At 38.7% G+C, this 13,847-nt stretch overlaps 1 protein-coding gene across 2 annotated transcripts in view; it reads right to left on the bottom strand.

The window, feature by feature from the left end:
* The window catches only part of CEBPZ (CCAAT enhancer binding protein zeta), a 28,909-nt gene that overhangs the window by 14,383 nt on the left and 679 nt on the right, over positions 1-13,847 (bottom strand). For both annotated transcript variants that reach the window (XM_001166712.7, XM_009442303.4), the window contains exons 2-7: positions 10,323-11,815; positions 6,970-7,201; positions 6,177-6,360; positions 4,169-4,257; positions 729-782; positions 61-163 (exon numbers count right to left, since the gene is read on the bottom strand). In XM_001166712.7, coding sequence (XP_001166712.4) covers positions 61-163; positions 729-782; positions 4,169-4,257; positions 6,177-6,360; positions 6,970-7,201; positions 10,323-11,815 — 2,155 coding nt within the window. The remainder of the gene's footprint in view (positions 1-60; positions 164-728; positions 783-4,168; positions 4,258-6,176; positions 6,361-6,969; positions 7,202-10,322; positions 11,816-13,847) is intronic.

Below are 13,847 nucleotides of genomic sequence, written 5' to 3'. Positions count from 1 at the left end.
TCATATTGTTTATTATGTATTAAAAATGAAAGCCAAATAATTCACTAAATAGAAGCATACCTTTGCCTTTATGGGGCTTTGGATTTCGGTATACAAATCGATCCAAAAATCTCATTAGAGTGAAATCCTGCAGTGGGTCCCCTGAATACTGAATATAGTTTCCCTGAAAAGTGGAGGGGGGATTTAAAAACTTAATTCAAATTATATCTATGAATCCAAGTAAGAAAAAGGAAGAAAAAGATAATTTCTATTACACTGTATTGAAGATACAAATATGCAATAAATGACTCTTCAAATATCTCTCATGCACATTATACTTAAAAAATTAAACACACAGATACATATACATACATATTCTAGGATGTAATGTTGATTTGATGGATAGATTAATATTAATAATGTAGGCCATCTAACCATTAATCAGGAACCAAACCCTGAAGTGGCAAACACAGCAAATGGGAAAGTGAGGCAGTATTTCTCCAGGAGAGGAGCTAGAAGGTAATAAATAAATAACTGCTGTGGCTTTCAATGTCTTATTGCTTCCACTCTTCTCAGAGTGGGAAAAGTTATCTGCTACTCTGTATGAAACAAGTCACTGCTTCTTTATACGAGCAGTAAAATGGACAAGATTCTCTCTGTTAGAGAAAACACTGTATGACCAATTATTGATTATCTAAAATGATACTTTTTTTTCTTATTTCTCATCCTTGGATTTATTTTAGACTCACCTGAAGGATGGTCTTTGCAAAAAGGGCCACGGAGGGATGAAAATGCACAGATAACTAAAAAGAAAAATGTGAATAATATCAATATTTCTAAGGTCGACTCTTAGTACATTTATAGCTTATTTAAGAAAATCGGGCTGGGTGTGGTGGCTCACACCTGTAATTCCAGCACTTTGGGAGGCTCAGGCAGGCAGATTGCTTGAGCCCAGAAGTTGAGACTGGCCTGGGCAATATGGCGAAACCCCATGTCTACAAAAAGTACAAAAATAGTCAGGGCGTGATGGTGCGCGCATGCCTGTACTCCCAGCTACTCAGGAGGCTAAAGTGGGAGGACTGCCTGGGCCCAGGAGGTTGAGGCTGCAGTGAGCTGACATGGCACTACTGCACTCCAGCCTGGGTGACAGAGTGAGACCCTATTTCAACAACAACAAAAAAGAAAATGCAAAAATTTGAAATTTAAGCCAATACATTAAAAAAGTGATTCTCAAAACATTTTGGTCTCAGGACCATTTCCTACACTTAAAAACCAAAAATCTCATCAGTTTCTATTTAACAGGTTTATATCTACAGACACCTATGTTATAAAAATAAACAGAAAAATTGTAAATACTTATAGGTCCATTAAAAATAACAATAAAGCGGCCAGGCACGGTGGCTCACGCCTGTCATCCCAGCACTTTGGGAGGCCGAGGTGGGCGGATCACGAGGTCAGGAGATCGAGACCATCCTGGCTAACATGGTGAAACCCCATCTCTACTAAAAATACAAAAAATTAGCCGGGCGTGGTGGCGGGTGCCTGTAGTCCCAGCTACTCGGGAGGCTGAGGCAGGAGAATGGTGTGAACCTGGGAGGCGGAACTTGGAGTGAGCCGAGATCGCGCCACTGCACTCCGGCCTTGGCAACAGAGCAAGACTCCGTCTCAAAAAAACAAAAACAAAAACAAAAACAAAAACCATAAAGCTACTACATACTAGTAAGTAGCATATTTATGAAAAATAATTATGCGGCCAGGCGTGGTGGCTCATGCCTGTAATCCCAGCATTTTGGGAGGCCAAGGCGGGCGGATCACGAGGTCAGGAGATCGAGACCATCCTAGCTAACACGGTGAAACCCCGTCTCTACTAAAAATGCAAAAAATTAGCCAGGCGTGGCAGTGTGCGACTGTAGTCCCAGCTACTTGGGAGGCTGAGGCAGGAGGATGGTGTGAACCCAGGAGGCGGAGCTTGCAGTGAGCTGAGATCGCGCCCACCGCACTCCAGCCTGGGAGCCAGAGCGAGACTCTATCTCAAAAAAAAAAAAAAAGAAAAAAGAAAAAAAGAAAAATAATTATGCTTCAGGACGATATATATAGCGAGTAATATTATTTTACAGTTTTGCAAATCTCTTTAATGTCTGGCTTAACAGAAGAGAGTGGATTATTTCATCTGCTTCTGTATTCCATGTTGAAATATATAATCTGGCCTCATATGTGTAGAAAATAGTCTTTCACATAGCTGTGAATTTTCTTCTTTAGTACTATATCAAAACCAAAGATTAGTTGTAATATGGAATCTGAAACCCATATTCAATTGGCTTTTGGTACTTGCTACTTAAAATTATTTGGTCTACTTTGAATCAATCGTTTATTCACTCAAGAATTTGTAACATTCAGGTGGCACAGTGGCTCATGCCTTTAATCCCAGCACTTTGGGAGGCTGAGGTAGGTGGATTACCTGAAGTCAGGAGTTCGAGACCAGCCTAGACAACATGGCAAAACACTGTCTGTGCTAAAAATAAAAAAATTAGCTGGGCATGGTGGCATGCTCCTGTAATCCCAGCTACTCAGGAGGTAGAGGTTGCAGTGAGCCGAGATCGCGCCACTGCATTCCAGTATGGGTGACAGAACCTTCTCGTCTCAAAAAAAAAAGAATTTGTAACATTGTGCATTGGTCATTGGAAAAATACCTTATGCAGTCCTTCCAAACACTGGCACATTTCGTTATACTTTACCACAAAAATCACATTGTTAGAACCACTGATTTCATCAGAAAAGTTTTAACAAATTGAGAAACTGTCAAGCTCAAGGTGGTGGTTACAAGATTTTTAAAACTTTAATCTTTGCTCGAAAGCTTTATTTTTGAATTTTATTGCTGACAACAAATACTGCCAGCTTTTTTGTTTCATTCATTTTCAAGAAAATATCTCCCAAATACCTAAGCCTGAATAACCAGTTTGTCAGTCTTTCATGAAAGAGCAGCTATATGAGCTTGCAACAACTGGTAAGCACTTGTCCTTGAGACATGTGACAACCTTCATGCTTTAGGTAGGCAGCAGAGGTATGTTACGCATACTTGCTATGTATGCACACGAAATACTAAAAAGACATGTTACTTTAAGGTCAAGACACTAAAATCAATAATTCTCCCTGTGTCATCATTCTTAAGTCATACTGGCTTTTTTTTTTTTTAACTGCACATATGTGGCAGTGATGAATATAATGGCTTCTGATGCAGCTTGGTGCTGTCTTTATTCAGGATAAGCTGCAGCAGTTTTACCTATCATTTCTTTTATAGTATCAGTGCCACCGTCAACACAGTGATGAAAACAAATAATGTACTGGTATTACTATGGAAAGAGCTGTGACCTGGCCGACTCACTAAAAAGGTATCAGGAACTCTTAGTGGTCTGGCCGCACTTTGAGAATAGCTGCATAAGATACTTACTGGCTTTACACAAAAAGTCACAGAAAGGTTATTAAAAATATGAATTCCTCTTACAAATTCAGAAAAGTAACTTTATTTGCAAAAAAATTTATCATAAAACTTTTCAGAGGTATCTAATAAATAAAGCAAAATTTATCCATTTTCTCAACTCTATATGCAATAATCTACCTACAAAAAGCAACAGTCATAACCCATGCATGAAATCCTTATTTTACATGCACACTTAAGATTTTCTACAAAATGAACACTTCACATAGTATCTTCCCCCAAATGTGGACTTTTAATGTTTATTAATGCTTATAATTATCATAAAAAAACAAAAACTTCAAGGCATTACATCCTCAAGGGCAAAAATACACAGCATAGGCCGGGCGCAGTGGCTCATGCCTGTAATCCCAGCACTTTGGGAGGCTGAGGCGGGCGGATCACAAGGTCAGGAGATCAAGACCATCCTGGCCAACATGGTGAAACCCTGTCTCTACTAAAAATACAAAAATTAGCTGGGCGTGGTGGTGGGCGCCTGTAATCCCAGCTACTTGGGAGGCTGAGCCAGGAGAATGGCTTGAACCCGGAAGGCGGATGTTACAGTGAGCCACGATCATGCCACTGCACTCCAGCCTGGCGACAGAGGAAGACTCTGTCTCAAAAAAAAAAAAAAAAAAAAAAAAAAAAAATATATATATATATATATATATATATATATAGCATAAATGAATAAAAGACAATTTGAAATTATTTTACCTTTTTGAGTTCCCAAAGACTTGTATTTTCAGCTCCACAGAACAGAGGGTTTCTACTGAATGGATCGTATTTATTTAACTGTTTCCCACCTAGGAATAACAAAAAAAATACGATTTCTCAAATGCTTTCTTCCTAGCCCAAGAGGTCATTAAAAGCACCACCATTAATATTCTCAACAGATATCTCCAACATTCTTACTTGGCCAAGCAACCTAGATTAAAAACTCTGAGCTCCCTCAAGAATTTGTCTTGGTACTTAAGCTAGCATCTGCTCTTGAATAAAGCAGAGAACATGTTTATCCCAAACACCAAAAGCTTTCTTCAAGGCCAGGTGCAGTGGCTCACACCTGTAATCACAGCACTTAGGGAGGCTGAGGCCAGTGGATCATTTGAGTTCAGGAGTTCGAGACCAGCCTGGGCAAAATGGTGAAACCCCATCTCTTACAAAAAATACAACAAAAAAACTAGCCAGGTGTGGTGGTGTGTGCCTGTAGTCCCAGCTACTCAGGAGACTGAGGTGGGAGGATCACTTGAGCCCAGGAGACGGGAGTTGCAGTGAACCAAGATCGTGCCATTGTGATCCAGCCTTCGTGACAGAGCAAGACCCTGACTCAAAAATAAGTAAGTAAAAGCTCCCTTCAAAACTTCTCCCTTGGCTGGGCACAATGGCTCATGCCTATAATCCCAGCACTTTGGGAGGCCAAGGTGGAAAGGCTGCTTGAGACCAAGAGCTCGAGACCAGCCTGTGCACAGAGTGGGATTGCGTCTCTACAAAAAATACAACTAGCCATACCTGGTGGCACGAGCCTGTAGTCCCGGCTACCTGGGAGGCTGAGGTGGGAGGATCGCTTGAGTTCAGGACTTTGAGGCTGTAGTGAGCCATAATGGCCCACTGTACTCCAGCCTGGCCTGGGTGACATAGTGAGACCCTGTCTCAAAAAAACAAAAACCAAACCAAAAAACCCCAAACTTCTCCCTTTTCTAAATGGCAACAAAAGGTGCCCATTTTGGGGTCAAAGAGGTGGAAACGTTAAGATGGAAATAATCTGAAGATGAACTAGGTCTGAAGTCTTTTGGAGCTTTAGAGTGCTTCAAGTATTTGTCATGAAAGTACGCCCAGAAATAATTCTCACTTGGAACAGGTCTGACATTATCTTCATGTTTTTAGAAACTCAGGATTAAAAAAATTTAAAACAAAGATTTTTCAGAACAAACTAGGAACTGACTACCTTCCAACACACAAGCTCTTCATCCTTCTAAAGGATTATTCTCAGTTTAGTCTTCAGGTGAACTGATGAATTCTTCTCAAACTTTTCTGGCAGCTATCAGACTTCTCTTTTGTACTTCACAAACTGAAATTTGTAGATGAATTAATTTGACTGTGAGTCCCAAAGCAAGTTGAAGAAATGGGTCTGGCACCACATTTCTCGAACCTCAAGGCTGGTGTTTTCTTCACAGCCGCAAATGAAGAGGCTGCATTTCTAAGATTTTTTTTTGACTCTAACATTCTATTAATAGCCTTTTAATTTAGTTTGGTGTGTGTATAGAAAACCACTTAACGTTTCTATCTTGAACAGAAAGTTTTCTATCCCTAAAACATTACTTTAAGAAACTGTGGGCCAGGTACAGTGGCTCACGCCTGTAATCCCAGCACTTTGGGAGGCTGAGGCAGGCAGATCACCTGAGGTCAGGAGTTTGAGACCAGCCTGGCGAACATGGTGAAACTCCACCTCTACTAAAAATACAAAAATTAGCCAGGTGTGGTGGCACATGCCTGTAATCCCAGCTACTTGGGAGGTTGAGGCAGGAGAATCACTTGCACCTGGGAGGCGGAGGTTGCAGTGAGCCGAGATCACGCCTCTGCATTCCAGCCTGGGCAACAGAGTGAGACTCTGTCTAAATAAATAAATAAGTAAATAAAATGGTAGAATGCTATTTTCTATGAAAATCAAAGAGAAACAAACTCCCTGGTTTAAAAATTCAAGAGAATAAAGATGAAAAAAACTCACCTTTCAAATTATCAAAGTGCACCCAGGAAGCAACCTCTGGTTTTTTGGTTTCTACATCAGTTTCAGGAACTGTTTCCTCTGTCTCAAGTTTTTTCACTATCTCTGTTTCTTTGTCTGCATCAGCGAATTTTTCCATGTCTTCATCATCATTTGCATCAATAAAATTTTCTTCATCATCAGACTCCTAACAAAAGTATAGTTTCATAAATCTACATAAATCAACTGGAAGTTGCAATAAAGTCTGTGCTCCATTATGTGATGTAGAGTTTTACTTATTGCAACTCTGGTGAAACGTGAAAGTTCTAATAAAGTAAAATGATGGCTATCAATGGTATTTAAACAAGAGAGGAGATTACATCCTTATTTCTAAACATAACACAGTTAAGTTTTGAGCTAAGAACCCCTGAGCCTTAGGGACTCTAACACTTGAAAACAATTATCCCTCAAGTAACTTTCTGACTTGTAAATAACCCTATGAGGTAGGTACTATTATTATTTCCATTTCATTGTTAAGGAAGAAGACTTAAGAGGTCTACTAAGTTTTATAGTCTTCCAAATCTCATATAATGGTAGCTTCTAGTATAGTACAGTTTATTGCAAGTAGAAGAGTTGAGCAACATGCCCACCTAGTAAACTGTACAGCTGGTACTAAAATCTAGGTTTGTCCTATTCCAGAACTCACACTCATATGCTCCAGAGAACTAGGTTACTGTCATTTGAAGCAAAGAAAAACAAAACAAAAACCAATATATTTCAGCACCCACTCAATTTAAAAAGCAGTTGTAAAATATACCGGATGATCATCTAGTTGGCTTCTTAAACCTGGTTTTGCTTTAAGGATCTCAGACACGAGATATAAAGCTCCACATATAAATGGTGGCATCTGTTGACAAGTAACTTGAAGTAACCTCTTCACAAAAGCCTTCACCCGGCGCAACACAATGTCAGCTTTCAGAGATTTGTAGACAAGGTTAAGAAACATAGCTTGCTTGGAACACGTCATCAACCCTGGATCCAACATCTTCCTGCAAAACAAAACCAAGGTCAAATATTTATGTATAAAACCATCTCCACAACCAATGGTCACATATTAGAAATAGCTACTAACCTCATCTTAGTTAGGGATAACTTTGCTGCTTATTTTAGAACAAGAGACCCTGCCCTAAGAGGTAAGATGGAAGTCAATGACCAGAAAAGGATGATGATGGCACCAGGAAAAACCAACAGCAACAGACACAGGAATAGGCATTTTTGAGTGTGTGGTTTTCTTGTCTTTTCCAAGTGTTTTTCTGTTTTCTGTATCAACAGGGCACAGCCCTAACAGTATTTACAGAACCCCACCAGAAAAGCTAATCTAAAACCAGATAGTGAAAACTGACCCATGAAAGCAGAACATTAGAAGATTTGGGTTTTTGTCCTTGTATAACTACCTACTAGCAGGGGGACCAGAGGCCACCTCTTCATGATTTTAGTGAAGACCATAAATGAACAGCAGAAAATTAAATTCTAAGGACTTCAGAGAATCTCTAGTCCAATGTACTAGCTGTGTAACATTCCTCTCATACACGCTATTTTCACTGCCCAGAGCGCTTCTCTCCAACTCTCTGCATGTCCACAGTATCCAAAATTGGTTCTTCTATTAGTCTCTCAGTCCCATGTTTGTGTTCTTCATAGTTTCACAAACTTGATTTTCCTGCCTTTCCCTCTTCTCTAAAGGTCCAATGAAATAGGGATTATGCCCGTGTTATTCACTGTTGTAACCCCAGTGCCTGGCAGTTAATACCTTTACATGACAGTTTTTCAAATACTTGAACCTATTTAGCTATTATGTGCTTGTCTCTCCCTAATGTCTGTCTTCTGTAGGCTGCTCTACTTTGATCTCATGATACTTTAAAAATTCTCTATCCTAGGTGCTGAATCCTACACATGTCCCCAACAGGTCTAGACCTGCAGATATTAGGACACCCAGAATTAACACAATCCTCCAGATTAGCTCTATTAACACCTGGAATCATTACTTACTTTGTTTTAAGCATTTCCATTAATTTTTTCCTACTAATACTAGAAATGAAAAATACTTAAGCTTGTGAAGCACTTTCCTATTGCTCTGAATACTCTGGGAAATATCACCCTTTTGGTAATATTCTGGGATATTCTGGATTATTCAGTTTTCTCTCTTTACAATTAAATTTTCCAACATTTCCATCCATTTTGCAATCTATTATTAGGCATAAATTCCATCTCACATCAACAGAAACATCTGAGAAGAATTTAGAGACATGTCTCTATCATTTCATGAAATATTTTCCTAATGTTTTGATAAATATTTTTGTAAACCAAATCATGTCATTTCTTTTATCCCTCAATTAACTAGGGGTTTTCTTAATGTGAAGGATTCCTAATAAAACCAAGAGCAAACAAACACTTTAAGAAGGCCTAAAGGCCTGTTAAGAAACTCCATCTGTGAGAGCTTTTGGCAAATAGTAATTTCAAAAACTTAAAAATCTACCCTTCCTCAGAGATGTTAGACTATGATGTTAAGTAGAGACAGAAAAATGTTTTCTAATAGATTCCAAACACTTTCTAAAAATTAAAAATTCCTATGACCATCAAAAGTTCAAAATAATCAAACCATCCCCCTTCAAAACAAACAAACAAACAAACTAACAAAAACAAAACTCAAGATCCCGAAACCTCTACATTTTCAGCCTTGGAACTCTTTTCAAATTAACAGTGTTATCTATTACTTCAAAGAGTTGTGGAAAGGCTTCTGAGTCTTTTTAGTGGACCAGAGCAATCAGTGCTATGAAATGTCATGAACTCTACAGCAAGTGGACCTGGACTTGCCACCTAACTTGGTCTCTTAATATCTGTGTGACCTTGCACAAATTATTGTATCTCACAGACTGGAGAGCTGTTAAGAGGATTAAACTAAAGAAACATGGATGAGTATCAGTAATAAGGATAGCCGCCAACATTTCACATAGCACTATGTGTTAGGCACTGTTAAGCACTTAATATACATAGAAAGATTACATGGGTTAACACACATAACCTCCCAACCGTCATTAAAGCCCCAGTTCTGTCATTTACAAGCTGTAGAACCTTGTGCAAGTTTCACAATCTTCATAATAATCATATGACATAGCTGCTTTTCTCTCCATCCTACAGACAAATCCACTTAAGCATGATAACATGGGATGAATTATGTCTACCAATAGGTTTTTAGTGGGGATCAAGTAATTTGCCCAAAATTACACAGAAAACTAATGGCAGGGACTCAAACCCAGGTGGCGTGGCTTAAGTCTAAGATACGAACCGCTACTCCACATTTTCTCACAAGATATATCTATGTAAAAATATAAAAATGAAGCAGAAGGAAATATATTAATTTCTTGAACACAGTTGCTATGTTCGACTGTCTCTTAAACAGCTCCAAACTGTTTACACATTGCTGAAAATGATGCCTCAATGGGTGAGTTGCAAAATTCAGTAAAGAAAATCTTAATCTCCATTAAAAAACAACAACAAAAAAAAACCCTGCACCCCCCAAAACTCTCTACTTAACATACTTTGTTTACCACCGCTCCCCTCTCTGCCACCTCCTCCAATATGAATGTGAACGCCTCCAGGGGTGGGATTTCTGTTCGCTGTGACTCCTGTGCACCTAGAGCATGGCACCATACTGCAGGCACTCAGAAAATACTTGTTGAATGAGTTACTGTGTGAATGCATTCAACTGTGTGAAAGACAGCAGGGAAAAGATGGAGGACTGAGGAGAATGGGACGGAAACTGCAATTATATCTGCAATTTTATTTCTTTAATATCCCAAAAGATTTAAAACAAATACAGCAAAATGTTAATTCTGAAATACTAGGTGGTAGATATGAATGAATCTTTTGGGTATTTTTCTATATTTTACAACTTCTCAAAATGAAAAATGTATTCAAAGCATCTAATATAATTTGTGCCCATCAGGGAAACAAAGATTAAGTGACTTACTTGAAGGTGGCGAGTAGCAAGCTGCTGAGGGGGCCTAAAACCAAATTTTCTAACTCTTTCTCTTGCCCCACAGAGGGCACTGCTTGTGCTGTACTACATCAAGTTATTATCTCATGTCTCATATTGGAAGGGTATGTTCTTACCTGTATAATGCTGTGTAATATCGATCCGATATTGTCTGCTGAGAATTCATTACTTGGAAAAGCAACATTAAAGCCTGGACACTGGTATTAAAATTCACAATATGCAACACTTTAAACAGTGTGTCAATCTGCTCCCTTACTTTGTCATCACCAGTCTGGGAATAAGGGTATGCCCTATTCACACCTGTTAAAAGGGCGCTAAGCATTTTTGATTCAACATCTTTTTTTTTGACACAAGTCCGAAAAAAGCAAAAGTAAACAGTTATTAATTTGTTAGCCAATTCGCTTTCTTCATGGGACAGAGCCATTTGATTTAAAAAGCAAATTGCATAATATTGAGCTTTGGAGCTGATATTTGAGCGGAAGAGTAGCCTTTCTACTTCACCAGACACAACTCCTTTCATATTGGGATGTTTACAAAGTAATGTCTCTAACAGATGGGATGCTTTTGTGGCAATTCTGTTCTGAGGATCTCCCAGTTTATTTACCACTTGCACAAGAAGAGCCTTTTCTTCCTCAGGCTTGTTACAAAGCAGCTCATGAGCCACGGTAAGGGCTCGAGTTTTAGTGGTTACTAATGTATCATGACTTAAAGTTTCTAAGACCTGCACAAATTCAGCCACTAAGTGTTTCAGCTGGTGTTCAAAATACCATAATATCAGTCTTCTATCTCTTGAGTCCTTGTTGCCACTGGACAACTGTTCCAGTTTGTCAAAAGGACGCTGGCTGAAAATCCTCAGCTTCCGATTGTCTGGCAAAAGGTCTGTGATAAGCAACTCTTTGAAAGTATCCAAGGCCATAAGGCACTGCTGTTTGCTGCCCTTCTTTTTAACAAGGTTCACAAGAGTTTCTACAAACTGAAGTGTGTGAACGGCATCATCCTGAATAAGAAGAATCATGGCTGCCATCCTGTCACCTAGTGTCCCCGATGACACAATTGCCTTCATCCAGGTAGAAGAGGCTCCCTTTTGACTATTCGTCTTACTTTTGAATAAGTTGATTTCATGCTCATACAGCTTCTGAGCAAGGGTTCTGTACTTAGATACAACATCCTGAGGCTGGGGTTTCAAAGAATATTCATTGCTGTACTCCAGATCATACCATTTGCCTCCAGGCCTAAGTAACAAAGTCTGTCTCTCAAAAAATTCAAAGATGTTCTGTTTATCTTTCTTTACTTTTGGTGTGGTACTGCCATTCTCATCAGAATGTGGTTCTGGCCTATTCTTATTTTTCACCTTATTAACTGATGTCCTTTGACTTTCTGCTGTATTTTTATTATTTATTTTAGGTATTTTTACTTCTTTTTTGCTGGAATTTTCTTTTTCAGCTGGTTCTTCTTCTTCAATTAAGGAAGCTTTTGTATACTTCGCCAAATTAAGATTTTGAATAAATGCTTCCAATTCACCTTGCTGAAGGTCATCAATTGCTCCTTTTTTGCCTCCATCTATCACTTCCTCATTCTCATCCAAAGTAGCCAGCATAAGGTAATCTTGCTGCATTAAAAACATAAGTTAAAAATACATTACAAATGTGAAAAATAAAACCATAAAATAATAGGAAACACAACATAATTTTAAAAATAATTTCAGAACTAGAAAAATCCTTTCAAATTTGACATAAAACTCAGGGTCCACAAAGGAAAGGATAAGTAAATTTCTCTTTCTCTCTCTTTCTTTTACACACACACACACGCACACACACTTTTTATTTCGATATAGGAAAAAATATAAATTATAAACTGGAAAAAAAATACAAGCAATTCCTATCAAAGTAATTGGGTTTAATCCCTTAATATAAGTTTCTACACATCAGTAAGTGACAACCCCAAAGAAAAATGTGCAAAGGATATGAACAGTTCATAGAAAAAAAGGGTTAAGAATATGAAAAGATGTTCAACCTCACTGAGGTTTAGACAAGTCCACATTAAAACCACAATGATACATCCATCTTTTAATTTATCAGATGAGCAAAGATACACTGCAAGATGAGCAAGATACAATGACAGGTGATGCTGGGGAAGGGGTGGCGGAAACGGCACTTTCATACATGGTTGATGTGAGTGTAAACTGACACAACCTCCATGGAGGACAATTTGTCAACTCCAATCACAACTATTTAATGCAAGGCACACATCTGTTGACCCAGCAGCTTCATTTCTAAAAATTAACTAACTGATTGAGACATGGTCTCGCTCTGTTGTCCAGGCTTGAGTACAGTGGCATGACCATGGCTGAACTGCAGCCTCAACCTCCCAGGCTGAAGTGATCCTCCAACCTCAGCCTGTAGCTGGGACTACACGCCCAGCTATTTAAAAAAAAAAATTTTTTTTTGAGATGAGGTCTCCTTATGTTGCCCAGGCTGGTCTCAAACTCCTGGACTCAAGGTATCCTCCCACCTCTGACTCCCAAAGTGCTGGTATTATGGGTGTGAGCCACTGTGCCTGGCTCATTTCTACAAATTTATACTACATATACACTTACAAAAGTGGGGGGAAAACACGATTAAGGTTATTAACTGTAGTATTATTTAAAATAGTGAAAGACTGGCAATAATTTAAATATTCACAATAAATGGCTGGTTAGATAAATTAAGACAGACAAAATGATTTATGCAGCCACAGCAATGACACAGAATGTTATGCACTGATATAGAAGGATTTCTAAGACAGAAAAGAAAGCAAAATGTAGAGATAGGTGTATATATATGTTACCATTTACGTAAAAAAGATACACCCGTTATTTCATACACATAAATGAGTATGTATATGCTTGAAAAGGTATATAGTATCCCTGAAAGATATAAAATGCAGTTGTAAAAATAATTGCTTCCTATCAGGGCAATGGTTATGGCTGAGATAAAAGTGGAAACAATTTGACTTCACTATGTATCTTTTAAAGTTTGCACCACGTGTTTAATGTGTATATATTACCTATTCAAAACTTAAATATACACAAGCACAGAGCAAACTGTGAAATCTGCCTATCTCTAACTAACTCCTCCACCTTGAAAGTCCAGTCTCCAAACAAAATAATATTAAAAACAAAGTTAATTTCTGTTCCTTATCTGCTTAAAATCTTCCAGTGGTTTTGCATCAAACTCAGAGCAAAAGCCTGCCCTCTGACCCCTCGGCCCTCCTTTCTTACTATTCTCCGCTTAACTCACTCTGCCTCTGCTACACTGGCATTTTGGCTGCTCATGGAATAGGTTAGGCACTCTTCTGCCTGTCTTTGCATTTGCTGTTCCAACTGACTGGAATGGCAGCTCACTCCTTCCTGTCCTTTAGGATTCTGCTCAAATATTTCCGTGATGTGTTTGTCGATCATCTCATTTAATACTAACGCGCTCCCACTCCTTAACGTCCTTCCTTGTTTTATTTTCTTTTATAGCACTACCCCGCGTCTGCTGTACCATGTATTTAAAAGTCTGTTTACTGTTTCTCTCCCTTAATTAGGATGCTCCAAAAAGGAGGGCTTCTGGGGCATACAGTGACACGTGCATGTACTCTATGAGAACAGAAATGAAAAT

Source organism: Pan troglodytes, chromosome 12 (genome assembly GCF_028858775.2).
Source record: "Pan troglodytes isolate AG18354 chromosome 12, NHGRI_mPanTro3-v2.0_pri, whole genome shotgun sequence".
NCBI lineage: Eukaryota > Metazoa > Chordata > Mammalia > Primates > Hominidae > Pan > Pan troglodytes.
This window is presented reverse-complemented; position numbering and strand designations above follow the sequence as displayed.